This window comes from Chrysemys picta, chromosome 24 (genome assembly GCF_011386835.1).
Source record: "Chrysemys picta bellii isolate R12L10 chromosome 24, ASM1138683v2, whole genome shotgun sequence".
NCBI classification, from domain to species: domain Eukaryota; kingdom Metazoa; phylum Chordata; order Testudines; family Emydidae; genus Chrysemys; species Chrysemys picta.
Genome location: NC_088814.1, coordinates 7,884,437 through 7,901,311, shown reverse-complemented (window position 1 = coordinate 7,901,311; position 16,875 = coordinate 7,884,437). Strand labels below are relative to the sequence as shown.

General features: G+C 52.1%; 1 protein-coding gene across 2 annotated transcripts; it reads right to left on the bottom strand.

Moving 5' to 3' along the window:
• Positions 1–8,245: 8,245 nt before the first annotated feature.
• ASB16 (ankyrin repeat and SOCS box containing 16) lies at positions 8,246–15,809 on the bottom strand. Of its 2 annotated transcripts, XM_005301950.4 has the most exons (5): positions 15,360–15,809; positions 14,248–14,515; positions 12,149–12,641; positions 11,093–11,206; positions 8,246–10,160 (listed from the first exon to the last, which is right to left on the bottom strand). In XM_005301950.4, exons 1-5 carry the CDS (start codon positions 15,670–15,672, stop codon positions 9,975–9,977), a joined length of 1,374 nt encoding a protein of 457 aa, XP_005302007.2. In that variant the 5' UTR covers positions 15,673–15,809; the 3' UTR covers positions 8,246–9,974. The 2 variants fall into 2 exon arrangements, with proteins under 2 accessions (XP_005302007.2, XP_065434099.1); XM_065578027.1 differs by lacking the exon at positions 15,360–15,809 and having other exon boundaries at positions 14,248–14,987.
• Positions 15,810–16,875: the final 1,066 nt, after the last annotated feature.

Below are 16,875 nucleotides of genomic sequence, written 5' to 3'. Positions count from 1 at the left end.
ATGACTGGAGGTATAGGTGGGGACCACATGCAAGTCATTATGTGAATAATGAGTGGGAATGAGGTGAGAGCAAACTATCCACAGCTGTGCAAATTACATTTAGAAGAAGGGCTTTATCTGCCAGGGTTAAGCTAGGATAGGAGATGTTTTGGATGAAACCATATATTCTGTTCCCCTTTGAGCTGTTATAAGTGCTGAAAGTTTGGAAGCATGGCAAATGTGAGTAAAGTAAAAACAAAGTGTGAGGTAAATGTGGAGGGGAGCATTCATATGTAGAAGGAGCAGAGCTAAAATGTAGCAACTGTGTGGATAAGCACAGTAGAGTTTATGGAGGATGTATGGTAGCTAGACACTCGGATACAAAACAAGGATTATCAACAAGATATTTTATGCAGAAGCTGCTAAAAGGTATTCCAAACAACATGTGGAGAAGGAGGAGAAAACCAGTAACGGGAAGGTACATTGCTACAACATAGTGTCCTGTTTGCACTGCACAAACAGGAAAGAGAATGGAAAAAATAAAGATTATAATAAAAGGAGCAGAAAAGTATTTGCATGCTAGTAATTTGGCAATAGAGTGCATTCATGCAATTTTGAGAGAGGACGATACTGTGGTTTAACTAAATGGTGCTAAAAATGTTTTTGTTGAATGCATAAAGCTTAATAGCACATGGTCAGGAACTCAAAGACTTTTTTTGTAACTGAAGGGCAAATCTGATGTTATCTGTGTACAGAAAATGATGGAAAAGCTGTCTCTTAAGGTCCTAAGAAATAGCAGAGATAGATATGAGAGAGCGAGATGAAGGGGAGGGGGGAGCAGTTTATTTATAAAAGAAAATTTGAGTTGTATTGAAGTGCATGTAAAGAAACTGACTTTTGAGTATACTGCTACTGAGACACCAGAGCAGAATAAAAATACCTTTTTAAGGATGTCTAATAATTACAACCCCTGTAAAGACTTGGAGAGCTCAGAATTAAGAGCCAACGAGTTCATATATTGAATGTGGAGATCTGAATACCCATAACTAAGGCTGTGAATCTGTGATAGAGGTCACTGATTCTGTGATTTTTACAAGACCTCTGTGACTTCTTGAAAATTCCAATAATTCAGCCCCAGGTGGCAGGGCTCGGGCTTCAATAAATCTGTGATTTATTGTTTGTTGCCTGCATCCTCTTTAATAAAAATAACCGTGCTAAAATTGTAGCCTTAGCCATAACGACTTATAGGGCAGTGGAAAGTCTGATAGCAATGGCAAGCATTTGGAACAGTCCGTGGATGAGCACAATGTGGTAATACTAAACAATGGCGCACCAGCGACGTTTAGCTCAGTTGCTGGTTCCTTTTCCGGTTTGAATCTGGGAATTGCAACTAGCAATATAGCTAGTAAAGATAGGTGGGAAATTTACAAGGAAGAGGGAATGGAAAGTGATCATTTCCCTAAGCTGCTGTTTATGTATGAAAGAGAGGGTGATATTGAAGACACTGGAGGAACTCCTGCTTGGAATTTAAAAGGGCCGATTAGGAGCTTCTCAGGAGTAAGTGTGAGGAGTGCTTGAGCAACAAGTGTGTAAGAGATAATAGGAATTCTGTGATAATGTAATAAAAGCAATTATGACAGCAGCCAAAGTAGATTTTTGTGAGATACTGAATTGCCTTAAAACCAGAACCCCGGTTCTGTGGTGGAATGAAAAATGTGAGATTGGAATTAAAAAAGAGAGACCGAAGGTGTATAGAAAAACTGCAACCACAACGAACAGTGAGACTTCGAGGGCATCTAAACGAAGTAAGGCAGTGACACAAAGGGTTATGAAGAGGCCTAACAGAGTTGGAAAAAGTATTCTGGGAAAATAGATACCCAGGTGTCAGGGGTTTACCAGCAAATTAGGAGAGTGAATGGAACCTGTTGTCTGTTTTGGGGGGAGGGATAGCTCAGTGGTTTGAGCACTGGCCTGCTAAACCCAGGGTTGTGAGTTCAATCCTTGAGGGGGCCCACTTAGGGATCTGGGGCAAAAATCAGTACTTGGTCCTGCTAGTGAAGGCAGGGGGCTGGACTCGATGACCTTTCAGGGTCCCTTCCAGTTCTAGGAGATAGGATATCTCCATATATTTTTTTTAACCTGGAGCAATAACAGTTTTATCCCTGATCTTATTGAAGAGGATAAAGTGATACATTTGAATAAAGGAAAAGCAGAAATCCTAGCAAGTAATGTGGAGGCTCAAAGTACAGATTATTTTTGGGGGGGAAAAGGAAATTTCTCAAAGAAAATTGTGAGGTCCTTAAATGGTTGGGAAAATGCCAGTGTGCTGAATGAAAACTTCAGTATGTAGGAACTGAAACAAAGCTATAGATAAAAGGCTAAACACTCTTTCCCTGGCGCAGTATTTAAGCATTATATGACATACACTGACCTGAAGGGATTGTAAGAATTGTATTAAAATTATGGAAATGTATAGGGAAAAGGAGTAATAGCAGTAGAATGGAAGTGTGCGGTGATAGTACCAATTGAGAAGTCAGGCAAGCTATTATGAGAACAGCTGTCTAGGCCAATTGCCCTCACATTTTGTGTGGGGAAAGTTACGGAGAAAATGATAAATAAGAGGCTAGTTGCATATTGGGTGAAAAAAGGAGGTCCTAATAGTGCAAAGCAGTTTTAGGCAGGAGAGAGGCACAACTGATCGTATTGTAAGATTAGAAACAGAAATACAAAAAGGTCTGAGGATCAGAGTATATGGTAACGGGGGGGTTGGATGTTGAAAAAGCACGATATGCTATGGAGGGAGATTCTGCCACAAGTACTCCTGTTCTTTTTATGGAGGGAGAGTTTATGTAAGTTGTCCATAATAGGGATAGAAGGAAGAATGGTCTGGTGGATAAGAGATTTTTCTAAGAGGACCATATAGGTTAGAGCAGGGAAAGTCTTAGCAAGTATCTATAGTGTTGCCAATGGCACTCCTCAGGGGAGTGTTGTCAGCCCTACTTTAACATTATGATAAAAGATCTGCCAAAAGGCATAAGGGCCTGAGTAGGTATTACCCTATAGCGGATGATGCGCTATATGGGTTAAACACAGGAGAATTAAAGTGGCTGGAGAGAGATTCAATGAAGCACTCAGGGAGGTCTCAGAATGGAGAGAAGCTTGTGGAGTTAAATTTTCGCTAGCTAAAACAAATGGAACGATCGTCATTAGAAGAAAGATCAATTACGCTCATCTTTGATATCTTACGGAGAACGGGTGCATGCAGTCGTTTTAAAATTCTGGCTGTATAGTTTGGCCCTTCCAAGTCAGCTTATTATCACATAGAAAATATTACAAACAAATGCAAAGGGTTTGGTATTTATTGACTAGACACAAAGATGGGTTAGGAAACACTTCAGGTTAAAAGAAACATCTGATCCTCTGATATGGGAATGGAGGGAGTGGTTCCAGGAAAGAAAGGTTCTTCATGAAGAATTTAGACCAGGGGTGGCCAGAGGTTGAGCAGTGAGCACCCCCCTCCAGCCCATTGGAAACTTGGTGCCTGTAGCTCCAGCCCTGGAGTCGGTGCCTATACAAGGAACCATCCCTGATCTAGATGCTTTAAGGTGAGACTACGCTATGGGCGGTTTAGTGAGAGGATTGGGAAAGTGGGGTAACTTTAACAAAATGTGCAAACTCAGTAGCTGAGTCTGCTTTGCTGTAAAGATGGGTCCCTGAACTCTGTCCTGCCCCCTTGGGATCCATCCCTGGCCCCAGGGTCAGAGCATGGGTGGGGCTGGGAGCGCAGCCTGGCCCCAGGGATGTGTTCCTTCCTCGTTATAGGGGTTTAACTCTCACCCCAGGGACATGTCACATGTGGGGAAACTGAGGCACGGAGCAGGGCAGCAACCTGCTCAAAGCCATCCAGCAAGGGAATGGCAGAACTCGGGATAGGACCCAGGGGGGCCAGATTCAGACCCTGCTTTACCTAGTAGACCACACTGGAAGGGAACGTAGCCACTTGTTGGGTAGAGCATGGCTTTTGTTTAACAGTAAACACCAACGCTATGTAACCATTCGAGGGAGGGAATCAAGAGGCAGCCCTGGTCCTCCGGGGGGAGGTAAGGAGGCAGACTACACTTACCAAAGTACTATTATCCATCGTGTTTATTGCGGTAGGTGCTGTACAGACACAGAGTGGCAGGGTCCCAAAAGAGCTTAGGTCCTAAACAGCCCAGACAGACCTAGGGGTGGGGGCAGAACATGCAGAGGGAACAATGGGGTGGTGACAAGTGCGGTGTAAATTCCGTTATTATTATTGGTTTGGAAGGTGGGTTTCGTTAGGAGGGGGCTCAGCCCAATGGAAGGAAGAGGGGGGGGGGGCTGGAGCAAACAGCCAATCGTAGGGCAGAGAAGGTCCAGTCAAAACTAGAAAGTTGTCTGATGAATCCTGCTGCTTCCAGCTGTTTCCCCAAGGCCAAGACACTACAGTTAAGTTTCCATTTCAAGAATAATTACCGCTGTTGCTCTGGGGAAAACATTTCTGCTAGAGAGGAAGGATGGGTTTGCGGTTAAGGCACAGGAACGGGACAGGGGAGAGCTGGTTTCAGTTCCCAGCTCTGCTACAGACGTTCTGTGGGACCTCGGGTAAGTCACGGAATCGCTCTGGGGCGTCAGTTCCCAGCCGTACAGCGGGTGACCGTGGGGTCCTGCCTCACAGGGGCGTGGTGAGATACAGGCACGGAAGATTGTAGATAGGACGGTATGTTTAGTGCCCTCTGGGGAGGAGAGGTATAAAGCACGGGAGGGGAAGGATTCGCTTTAGCCCTGGCTAATAAAAGTGTATTCCCCACGCAGGCTTGAGGGCTCCATTTTGTATGGCAGTAGCACCTACAAGCCCTAGTGGTGGACCAGGATCCCGTTGTGCGAGGCGCTGTGCAAACCCCGAACAAAAAGACAGTCGCTGGCTATTCCGCAGCTGATACGCAGCTTCTGACCCCTCTCCATGCCGTTGCTATGGAAAGCCGGCCTGGTGGAATCAGGGGCCGCCGAGGAGCCCGTCCCTGCAGTGGGAAGTAGGTCACCACGCTAAATAATTAAGTACACAGCTGTGCTTAGGCTGAGACAGGCCTGAAGATGCTGACGTGACGAAAACCAGAGCTGCTCGGTATCAACCTGAGACGTTGTCAATAAATAGACTGCCCGGCTCAGTCAGGCGGCTGGCGTGTCTTGCTGCGAGAGCAGGGCCTTTAGACAGCATTCCTAGTGCACTGACACTTTCCTACTCTCCCAGTTCCCTCGCCCCTTCGCTCCCAGACTTTCCCCCAGAGGCTGGGACAGGGGAAGGAAGGTGAAGCCACCAGACTTGGCGTAAGGGGAGGAAATGCTCTTTGGCGTTTGAAAGCACTGAGAGAGGGATGCAGCTGTGCTGTCTAGTACCAGGTAGGATCCCAAAGTTGTTGACAGCTGCCAGCACCGAAATGCAGAGAAGGTAACCTGCTCCCAGCAACCTGCGAAAGCAGGGGAATGAGGAGGGTGATATTAAGAATGAAAAGGGCCCTGGGGCCGTCTCCACCTACAGACCCCATGCAGTAAAGGACATGGAACTCAGTTTACCTACCCCCAGAAAAGGATGGGGGAAGTGAACCCTAGGAGTCTGTCGCTACAGGGTGTAGCCGCACACGACTAGATCCCCAGCTGGTGTGAGTTGGCTGAGGGGCCTGTGTCACACCTCGGCTTGTTCTGCTGCTGTAAGGTCCAGGGGGCTGGAGGGAGGCTAGAAGTCTAGACTCAGGGGCTGGTACTGCCTTCCAGGCAAAGCTGGTGGGAAGATGCAGAACGAGCAGCAAGTCAGAGTGGTGAATTCAATTGAAAGGGAGGGACCTGGCCGGCTGTGTGTCGGCTAGGGTGACCAGACAGCAAGTGTGAAAAATCAGGATTGGGGGGGGGGGGTAATAGGAGCCTATACAAGAAAAAGACCCAAAAATCGGGACATCTGGTCACTCTAGTGTCGGCTTTACTTGCCAACTTGTGTCCTAACAAGTGTTTAAAGCTTCTTCATTCCAGCTCCTCAAAGACAGCACAAGCTTTTCTGAACGGCAGCGGCTAAAGCTAAACACAGGGGTTTCCTAAACAGGGGACAAGGAGAACTGGAAATACATGCTGGGCGGTTAGGGGGACAGGACAGGCTGGAGGGGCGGAGGCGTCTTGCTGTGGCATTTCCAGTGTGGTTTTCTTAAGCTTGTATTTGTCGTTAAAACCAAGTTGCTAGCCCTGCTGCTGACCGAGATAACCAACCCTCTGCTGTAACTGGGGCTTCTGGAGTCTGCAGGTCGCTGGACACAATTCATTCCCCATTCAGCTCAGCAGGTGTGACCTCTGAGGCCTTAGGATGGTAGTTTACTTTATTATCAGAATTTTTTCACTACTGCTGGGCAAAGATCTGCACACGCTTACTGTCACATCTCAAGTGGGCAGAGGTTGGGAAAGTAGCACTATTCACTTTCCAACCCCACATCTAGTTTAAATACCAGATTCCAGGCAGGTTTGCACAAAGATGAAAGAGGCTATGTGAGATAAAGTGGATTTCTAACTAGAGATCTCCCAGTCTCTAACAGAGCCTCTATATGGCATGTTATGGCACTAACTATGCCAGTAATAGGACTCTCATGCTTATTCTGCAAAAGCATAGACATTGACCACTAGAGCTAAAGGAGAATCTCCCTTAGCTGCTAGCACTACAGGGGCTGTGACACACAGTTGAGCAAGTCTGATTTCATCCACTAGCAGGCAGTGGTACATTTTTATATAAACACTTCCTACATTACAATGTTTTAAAGGGAACCAGATAGCATTGGTCATAACTGAAAACCCAGACCCTCAGTGTTGCTTCTGCACCATGCAAGCTATCAGACCAGCTCAGAATAAGTGTCTGAAGTTCATTATCCTGCTTGTGGCACCAGCCCATGTCCAGTGTTGAGAGGGGGGAAAAAAATTAACCCTCCTCATGTAATGAACCCAGCCATTCTCTATTAGGAGGGATGGCTTCTGAGCTCCTCCAGCAAGCTGGTATCCTCACGTATATCACCTCTACACTCCAAGCCCCAAAGAGCAGATCCCGACTCCCCCAAGTCCAGGAGTGTGTGGACTGGAGGATTGGGCGGTGGTATTCCAAGCTAGGGGACTCAGTGCTAGAGTCTGGCTTGGAGGTTGGATTCAAGCCCCTCTCTCACTTTTTATTAGTTATAAGAGAGAGGGCAGATGGCCCAGTAGTCAAGGTGCTGCCTTAGGACATAGGAGCCCTAACTTCTATTTTTTGGTGGCCCCCAGGCTCCCTGTGCCTCAGTTCCCCCTCCTGTAGAACAGGGATAAGGGCATAGGGAGGTGTTTGGTTACCATGGAAATGGCATAGCAATACCATAGATAAAAATCACTGCTCCTTCTCCAACTGCTTGGCTCTGAAGCTGTGAGTTCACCATGCCCCGTGCACTGCCTGTCTCCTGTATATCACACCACTGCAGGAAGCTGGCCAGCATCTGTGCAGCACCCCCTGCCAAAGGGGACTTTTCCAGCCTGGCATCCCCCTCCAAAGCTCTCCCCTGAATGGGCCCTGACCCTGTTCAGCTCCATCTCCAGTCCCCAGGGCAGGGATTCCAAGGCAGAAAGAAAAATGAGTGTCTGAAATGTAACTGCCATGAGAGTGGGGTTTTAGGCTGGTTTGGTTTTTAAGGCCAATACAGTGTGTGGGTGGTGTTTAAAGGACAAAACATTCACACCCTCTTAAAAAGGGAACCAGAGGGTTTAGAGCAGAGGAATCCTGGGTTCTAGTCCCTATTGTCCCACTGATTTGCTAGGCTAAGTCACTAATGTTTCCCCAGCTTTAAAATGGGGTCCTGCTTTCCCACAGTTGTAAAGGGCTTGGAGATGGCTAAGAGGAGTATTAGGAATAGTGCTTTCGCTTGGGGACCCGTAAATATCTCCAGCGGCTGCCCTCGGACTTTCTTCGGTGCAAGATGAAATATTTCCAGCTTCTGCAGCCTCTCCTTGGAAGTCAATCCTGACTCCGGAGCTAATGGCTTCGAGTGCCCACCGCTGGTGCTTTTCCTTCTCAGGTGTATCCTTCTCCAAGGTACAACGGTTGATGACATCAGCATCAAAGCAGCAGAGGAGAGCGCTTACGCTAACACGCAAGGAACTGCTCGGGCTACGCTCATTAGGAAGAGAGCACACACACCCAGGCCTAACCCCCAGCAATGCAGGGGAAAAAAAAAGATTCCAAACAAGCTTGTTTTGAAATATATTTGCTGTAGCTTTTTATTTTACATGGGGAAACAACTAGCACAGGCTGCCCCTAAAGTGCAAAGCAGAACAGAATATTTTACTGCAAACTACGGGCAGTTTTTGAGCTCATGAGATTAAAATACAGAAGCAGGATTCAAGTAAAAAAAGAGACTGGACCGATCCAGCTAACGAGAACATCCATCATTACATTAGAAGGTTGTTTTTAAAATCCCTTGGAAGGGCTACAATGTGGTCTAGTGGCTAGAGCAGCGGACTGGCGAGCAGGGAGTTATTCTCAGCTCTACCACTGGCCTGCTGGGTGACCTTGGGCAAGTCACTTCCAGTGCCCCGTGCCTCAGTTTCCCCAGCTGTAAAGGGGGTAATGAAGCAGACCTGCCCTTGTAACTGCTTTGAGAGTTACAGATGAAGAGCACTAGCTATTTTTTAAATGCTCCTGCTTCAAGGCATAAGCTAACAGAGGGGTCAGGAGGAAACTTCCCCCATAGGGAGGTTATTCCATTATTGGCCACTAGGGGTATCCTTGACCCCTTCTGGCACTTCCTCGGTCCATTTAGGTAGGGGGACCAGATGTCCCATTTTTATAGGGACAGTCCTGTTTTTTGGGACTGACTCTCTCTCATATAGACACCTATTCCCCCCCACCCCCTGTCCCTTTTTTCACAGTTGCTATCTGGTCACCCTACATTTAGGTCTTTACACCACACTCCTTGCTGAATTTAAGAGTACTCCAGTGTGGATGGGGGACACACCCCGGGCATCAGGCCTCCGCCCCAGGCATTGCAAAACCCGGTGGCAGATTCGATCGGCGTGCATGCTTTGCGCTTTTCAGCTACTGGCATGTTTGTAGCCAGGGCATCTTTTTGGGTCCACGGAGGGCACCAGGATCCCCAAGACTTGAGTTTATAACCCCCGTTCTTGGTATTTAGAAAGAAGAGTTTAAAAACAAAACAAACAAAAACCACACAAGGACGTCAATCAGACCAGGGCTCATCCCGCCTCGTGTCCTGTGTCCAACAGGGGGCCGTAGCAGCCGCTTAGAGGCAGGTGCAGAAAACCCAGCAGAAGGTTGCCGTGGAATAACCTGCCCCGGGGACAAGGAAGAAATGTTCCCTGCTCCCCTCAGAGTGAGACGTTCTTCCTGATCCCATCAGTCAGCATTTGGCTCGTGGCCTGAAGCAGAAAGCGTTTAAATATAGAGAGACTCTTGTATTTTAGAAGGCTTTACTATCCTAACTCAGCAGAGCCTGGTTCTCCAGCAAATGTCCAGTCCTTCCTTTGAGTCCCGCTCAGCTCTTGGCTTCAATGATGTCTTGTGGCAATGGGTTCCCCTGACTAAGTAGGTCCTGCATAGGGAAGAATATTCTACGGTGTTACTTTTAAGCGTCCTGCTTTTGAATTTCATTGACCATCCTTTGTCCTCGTATTATATGCAGTAGAGCGGGGTGGAAACCGGTGCTGGCACAAGCCAAGCCCTGTTATCAAAGTATATTCAGAAAGGGCTAGAGTCTGCCAACCTCACTCCCGCTGAGCGGCAACTTACTCGCTATAACTAGCCCACACGGCTACTACACGGCACGAGTCAACTGGCAGAATAATACAGCCCCCAGTGCGTTGGGATCTCAGGCTGTATTGAAGCCCACTGGCTCTCTCCAGTCACCCATCAGCAATTCAAAGCCATACCCCCAATGACACGCCTGAAGGATGCATCTTCTCTTTCACCGGATGTAGCCCTCCAGAGGGAGCTGCAGATAATCCCGCAGAGCCGGGGGCAGTTTGAGTTCGGGGATGGCGGAATGGCACCGCGCTCCCAGGTGCTTTCGCACGGCGCAGCGCGCCAGGTGCTGCAGCTGACGGGGCTGGTTCGTCATCTGGAGAGCAGAGTCGTAGAACATCTTGTGCTCCTGCCGAGATGGAAGGAGGATTAAAGGAGGCTCCATCTATCACAGGGCTCGGAGTGAGTTCAGGGGCAAGGAGGGGCAGACACCAGCTGCTTCCGCACAGTTAGAGGCAGGTCTCCTACCCAGAAGCCCCTCACTTTAAGTCCCCCATCATGCACTCAAAGGCTGGAAATGAGAAGGTTTCTAGCCATCAGAGGGAGGTTCTGGAGCAGCCTCCAAGGAGAGCATGGATGGGGGTGGGGAAAACAACTGAACTCACTTTAAGATGGAACTGGACAGACTTATGAATGGGATGATATGATGGGTAGCCTACGACAGCAGGGGCCTGGACTCGATGAGCCAGGAGGTCCCTTCCACGCTTATATCCCAGTCCTCTCTAGATCCTGGAGGATCAAGAACTCAATGGGCATTAACTCCACATCTCCTGTTCTTTGGAACCTTTCCCCAGCCAATGATCTCACCAGTACGGAGCTGTGTTTGGGAGCCACTGATCTAGTCCCCTTGACCAATGCGGGATTGCAGCGGAGAGGGGATTTCTTCATCTGGACCAGTTTTAAAAGTCCCAAGCTATGGACATGGTCCTGCAGCCACAGATCCCACTGTCTGGTCCCCACAGGCGAGTTGCCCAAAGACCCAAATTCTCAAGGTTACGCAGAATACGTGCCATACAGATGTGTACTAGGATGGCTAACGTGTCGCCTACAGCCCCGAGGAAACTGAGCATCAGACTGCATATTAGGCAGCAGTATCAAACCCTCTGTCCCCAGCAGGTACCTCCAGGGCAGAAGTTCGCCCTGCTGCAGCTCCAGATGCACCTGATCTGGGGGCCAAGCCACCAGTCAGCCTCCAGATCCAAGCCCGCTGCACCTCTCCCCTGCTCTGTATCAGCTTCCCTGCTCCGCCTGGTGCCAAGCGGACTGCGAGCTGGACTTTACCTGCCACATCTCCGGAGGCACCACTTCCACCCAGGAATCGCAGGACGGGATCCGGTCGTAGGAATTCAGCACGACTTCCAGGGCACGAGGGGCCAAGGAGCAGAACTTCAGCATCTGAGAGCCAGGCGGGAGAGAGCAGAGGACAGGGGTGAACTGGCCAGGAGGGAGCAGAAATACAAGGAGGGCGAGAGTGCCAGCAAAGCTAGAGGGAGCCAGAGACGACAGCGCAGTGATGTGGGCCTCAGCCCTAGAGCGCCGGGACTTCCTGCTGTCACAGGGTCAGATCCTAGCAAGGGAGGACTCAACTCTCCCTCCTTGCATGCACGATAGAAGGAGCAGACGCAAAGCTTGCCACGTGCACGTTTCAGAAGGTCACCCTACACTGCTGTACCGCATGGCTGCATTTATACTGTACTGCCGTGTAGGGCTGTAGTTTGCAAAGGGGTTTGGGATCCTACAGGAAGGCTGTAGGTGCTCTGGGAATTGCCAGTATCCCACCTCTGATGGCTGGTTCCAGATACTTCAGAGGAAGATGCAAGAAGGGAGTGAATAGTAATGCTATAGATGCAGTTTCTTCCTAACCCCAGCAATTAGTGGCTGGTTTATGCCCTGAAGCATGAGTATGAACCCGTCTCCCCTGGCACAAAGGGAGCCTTATACAGAATCAGGAGGTAGAGATAAAAAAGGCCTGTTAGCCCTCATCATCAGAACAGTCATGGGTGGCGGGGGGGGAGGGGGATTAAGGGAGATGCATTTCACCCCCACCTCCCCTGGCTTTTACTTGTCTCTTGATGTCACCGTCAGCCAAACTAGACAATGTGACTTGTTTCTACCCGAGGAGTTCAATGCACCACACAAACATTACCTGAGCCTCAAAACTCTGAGTGAGAAATGGGGAAACTGAGGCACAGAGACTTGCCAAGGTCACACAGGGAGCCTGTGGCAAAGCTGGGGACAGAACCCAGGAGTCCTGCTCTAACCATTAGACTCCACTCCTGCCTCCCCTCAGGAGTCCTGACTGCCAGGCTGTGCCCCCAGGCCGTTTCCCTCCCTCACCTTGGGGTTGATGGCCGCCGCGCCATGGTCCAGTAAGGTGGCGATGATGCTCTCGGGCTGCCCGTCCAGGTACTCCTCCACCGCCTGCAGGGCGCAGTCCATGGGCGTGTAGCCGGCGCAGTTGCTGACGTTCACGGCAGCCCCATGCCGGAGCAGCAGCTCCACCAGGCGAGGGTGGCAGTTGCCGCAGGCGTTGTGGAGCGGGGTGTGGTTCTTCCTGCCGGCCGTCCTGGCATCGGCCCCACACTCCAGCAGCCGCTTGGCCACGCTGTAGTAGCGCTCGGCCTCGGCGGGCTTGTCGGCGCTGGCGCAGGCGGCGTTGAGGGCCGTCTCCCCTTCCCGGTTCCGGTGGGCGAGGGCGGCCCCGTAGCACAGGTAGAGCTGCAGGTGGGCCTCCAGGCCGTGCTCGGCGGCCACGTGCAGCGGGGTCGTCCGCCTGTCCCTGGTGCTCAGGTTCACCAGGGCCCCGTGCTCCAGGAGCAGCTCGGCGCACCTGCAAAACACCGCCAGGCTCACCCTTCCCCAGCCCCCACCTCTGCTGCTCCAGGGTGCTTCAGCCTCCCTGCGGAGCCCTGGGGTGGTCCTTCTCTCCCTCTCCCCAGAGCTGCAGGAGTTTCTTCCCTTCCCAAGCTGGGTTCAAGTCCTGCTGCCGGGCACGGTGTGAACCGGTGCCACTCCCAGGATGACTTGGGGCTTGGCTCCAGGCAGATCAAAGCTCCATGGGAGGGGAGGGCTCCACTGGGCTGTCTATGGGGTGGCTCCTGGCTTCAGCACTAAGCCCTCGTCTCTTGCAGAGGGTGACTGGCAGGCAGCACTGCTGCAGGGCAAGCCCAGACTGCTCCCTGCCCACCAACCCCAGCAGGGAGCATGGGGTCCCCCCATGCTCAGGCCTGAGCCCCCTGGGGAATCCGGGCCATTCCATGAAAATTGGGGCCCGGCCCAGGCTAGCGCTGCCCCCATCCACCAACCCCTAGCTCCTGCCACGAATAGCCTGGTTCTGGACACCTTCTTCGCTTCCCCATGACTCCCGTACAACTCGCAGGACACAGGGATTTGGGGCACGCCTGGGCCTGGCCACGCCTGGGCCTGGCAATCACAGGCTCGGCAGCGGGGCCCCGATCTGCTTGAATTGATCCTGCTGGCCAGGAGCACAAGCCTTTGTCACGCCCACCCCCTCGCCCAGCGTCTTGGGCCGCCACACCAGCCCCGCTGGCTGCTCCCAGGGGCAACGTCAGAGGACTCCGGAGATCCAGCATCCTCAGGGCAGCAGACGGATTCCCTGGGGCTGCACACACAGCTGGGGGCAGCTCTCTACCACTCACACCACGTGCCTCCATCCTGCGCCAGAGGGAGCTCTCCTAGGGGACATTCAGTCTCTGTGGCCCATACAGCCCTCAGCTTCTCTGCTGACCAAGGGGGTCAGCTGGGATCAGAGGGCGAGTCGGGCTGGCATGCGCTGCTTGGCTAGCAGCTGCAGCTCGCGCTCTGCAATCTCCGCTTTCATTGAAAAACAAAACCAAGGCCAAGATTTTCACAAGACACTAGTGACTGGGGGGGGGGGGGGGGGCGGTTTTCCAACTGACACACCTGGCAGAGCGCTGATTTTCAGAGGGCATGGTCTGGAAGCCAGGCCTCCTGCAAGGGCAGCTCAGAGACCACCCACAAACCAGAGGTGCCCACGTCACGGGGTCACGTCATCACTAGACTTTTGGCCCCACGCCTCTAGCCCTGACCATGGGGAATAGAATCGTCAAAATACGAACCGAGGCAGCAATGTCTGCAGACAGCCTGAAATAGCAGCTCAGGGAGGTGCGACCCATCTTGTTAACTCTGAAGACTAGTGACAACTGGTGAAATGAGACCATTTACCTCTTTTGCTACTGACCTAAGCTGGGCATAGTGAGACGATCTAAGGTGGAGCCTTGCGTTGATTTCTCCAGTGTGGGTGGATCTCTGCCTGTGGGCGCGACATTTTCCCCCCCCTCCCAAAGTCCAGCTAGTTTGCATGTCGTTGACCTGCCTGCCCTATAGATCTCTGCGGGTTAGGGTAGAAATTCCCCTTCAAGACATACCGCGCCCTGCCCCCACCCCACACTTACCGCAAGGTCTCCGGGGAGGTGCAGAGATGCAGTGGGGCCAGTCCCTCCTCGGACAGCACGTTGGCGTTGGCGCCGTAGTTCAGGAGCAGCTGGGTGCACTCGGCACGCTGGTGGATGCAGCTGTCATGGAGGGCGGCCTTCCCGCCCACCACGGCATCGACCTCTGCCCCCTGCAGAATCAGGTGCTTCACGCAGTCCCGATAGCCTCGGGCCGCCGCGATCCGCAAGGGGGACGTGTGCTTCTTCTGAGGGCTCAGGACCCACAGCCCTGCGGGGGGGGTGGGGGGAGGAGGCGGGAAGGAGGGTAGGAGAATCTCAAAAAGCCCTGCACTGGTGTTCCATTCACGGTCATTAAATCGAGTCTGCCAGCCTCGACTCTGTGACCATAATCCACCCTCCTGCCCCCAGGACTTCCCGGAACTCATCTGTGTGACCCGGCCCCAGCAGAGGGCTGGGCACACACGTGATCTCAGGGTCACAGCGAGGCAGGGGGAAGGCGGCAGAGAGAACCGGAGCAACTTGCTCAAGATCTGAGGCGCAATGGGGTTTAGGGGCCAGGGTGTCAGGGAACCAGAGCTCTGGTCCTGGCCTTGCCGGGGCATCTTTGCCAACGCTCCTGTGTTTTCCCCTCCCACCACTTATGTGCCTTGGCTATTTAGCCTGCAGACTCTCCAGGACAAGGAGCGACACCGACTACATGTATGTACAGCACCTAGCGCACAGACCCACATTGCAGCTGGCGCGTCTAGGTGCTACCGTAATACAAATAAATGAACGACAACAACTGCACAGCAACTAAGTGGCAGAGCTGGGACTGGAACCCAGGATTTCTGCTGTCCAGCCCCTGCTCTCCAGGAGAAGTCACGTGTTCTGGAATGAGCAAGGAACTCAGGAAACCCCGGGGCTTTTGCTGAACTCGGCTTGGCTCCTTTCTGCCGCACTTTGAGCAAAGCCTCAAGAATGGACACATCCTTGGGAGCACAAGTTCTCTGGCTCTGTTGGGGGGCTGGGGTGGGGGATCATTTAACTAGGGCAGCAGGGGAGAGGAAAGCAGTACTCAGCCCTGGGTTTGTTCCAGCCACAAACCCGGATCAGAAACCCCACCTACGTACCCAGCTCTGCCGACCACATCAGCTCCTCGCTGACCGTCTCCACGATCACGTTCGCGACGGCCTCGTCTTTGAAGATGTTCTTGATGGTCTGCAGGTCCCCGGTGTACAGGACGTTGTGGACGGCAGGGTCCCGGCAGTACCGGGGACGCCGGGCGGGCTTGGGGAGCAGGGAGCTGCTGGTGGCCGGTGGGAACCTCCTGGTCAGGCACTGCCTGGAGAGAGCCCTCCGGCGATCCTCCCACTCCAGCCGCTCTCTCTGCAGGCGCAGCGCGCGCAGGGTGGAGGAAGTGAACGCAAAGGTCTCCCTAGACATTCTCTTGGCTCCGCGGGATGGGGCCTCCTTGCCTCTGGGACAGGTAGCAGATTAGTGCCCCTTGTCACCTCCTCAGGCTTGTAAATATGGGTATGACCAGAAAACCCCTCCCCTTGTTGATTCAGAAGAGCAAGCCAGGCCATGCTATAAATAGAGGGGATGCTTACCAGGGCAGTCAGCAGAAGTTTGTGCAGGGTCATGTTCTATCCAGGGCCGGTGGCGTTTAGAGGCATTAACCTGTTGCAGGGTGGCAGGAGTTTAAGCAGAACAAACCTACAGCAGCCCGGGGAGAGTTTCTCCAGCCCCTGAGTGGAGAGCGGGGTTGTCCCTGCATACACCCCACAGAGCAGGGGGGCTGAGTCCACAAGGGGGCGGGAAGCACTGCGGTCGGCTCACCCCTGCTCCAGGCTGAACGGTGTAGTGCTGGGCAGGGAATGCCGCCTCCCTTTCCTCACATGGCCACGCTGCGGCCCTCAGGCACCCGCTGCCAGGTCTCCACGTGGCCTTGCATTTCAACAGGTACCGTGTCTGACTCAGGGCCTGATTCTGAGAGGTGCCGACAAAGAGCAGTCGTAGGGGGTCAGCACTTCTCAGGATCAGCTCTCTGGGGCCAGGAACTGCTCCTTCTCCTAACTGCACTGAATAAAACACAACCCTCGGGCCAGAGAATTTGTACCCTCGATTGTAGACACCTGCGAAGGGGAACGTCACCTCTCTACAGGCCCACAGGGGGAACCAGGGACATTGTGAAGTATTTCCTTAAGCCCTTTCAATTCCAGTCCACCAGTGAAGTGTGAGCAAAGAGGGAGGAAAGGAAACCCCCCAAACCCCACCAATCTTCAGATTAGACAGTTAAATCACAAGCCACGTTTTAACGGGAATCATTGAGGACAGATGGTCTCAACAATTCACCAGCCGTTTTTAACTAGACTGAGGGGGGAACAAAACAAAACAGGTAACATGCTTAAGGCAACATTAGCACACCGGTCACTTCCCCCCAGCCACACATGGGCATCTCCCTGTTGCGTGGCCTTCTCTTTGTGGGGGCTGGCACTCCAGCCCTGGGCTGCTTTTAACAGGAGATTATCCAGGGGCCTGAAGCACCCCTGTAGTTTAAGTTGGGTAAAAGTTGGTCCTCAGCTGGTGTATGTCAGCAAGGTGCCAGTGAAGTCATGGGGATTACGTTAATTTGCACCAGTTGAG

Coding starts and splice junctions, on each gene's coding strand:
- ASB16 (XM_065578027.1), bottom strand. CDS start 14,849: ATGCCCCGGCAAGGCCAGGACCAGAGCTCTGGTTCCCTGACACCCTGG. Junction 11,207..12,148: donor CGGCGGCCATCAACCCCAAG/GTGAGGGAGGGA, acceptor CCTGGCTCTCAG/ATGCTGAAGTTCTGCTCCTT. Junction 10,161..11,092: donor TGCCTCCGGAGATGTGGCAG/GTAAAGTCCAGC, acceptor CCATCTCGGCAG/GAGCACAAGATGTTCTACGA.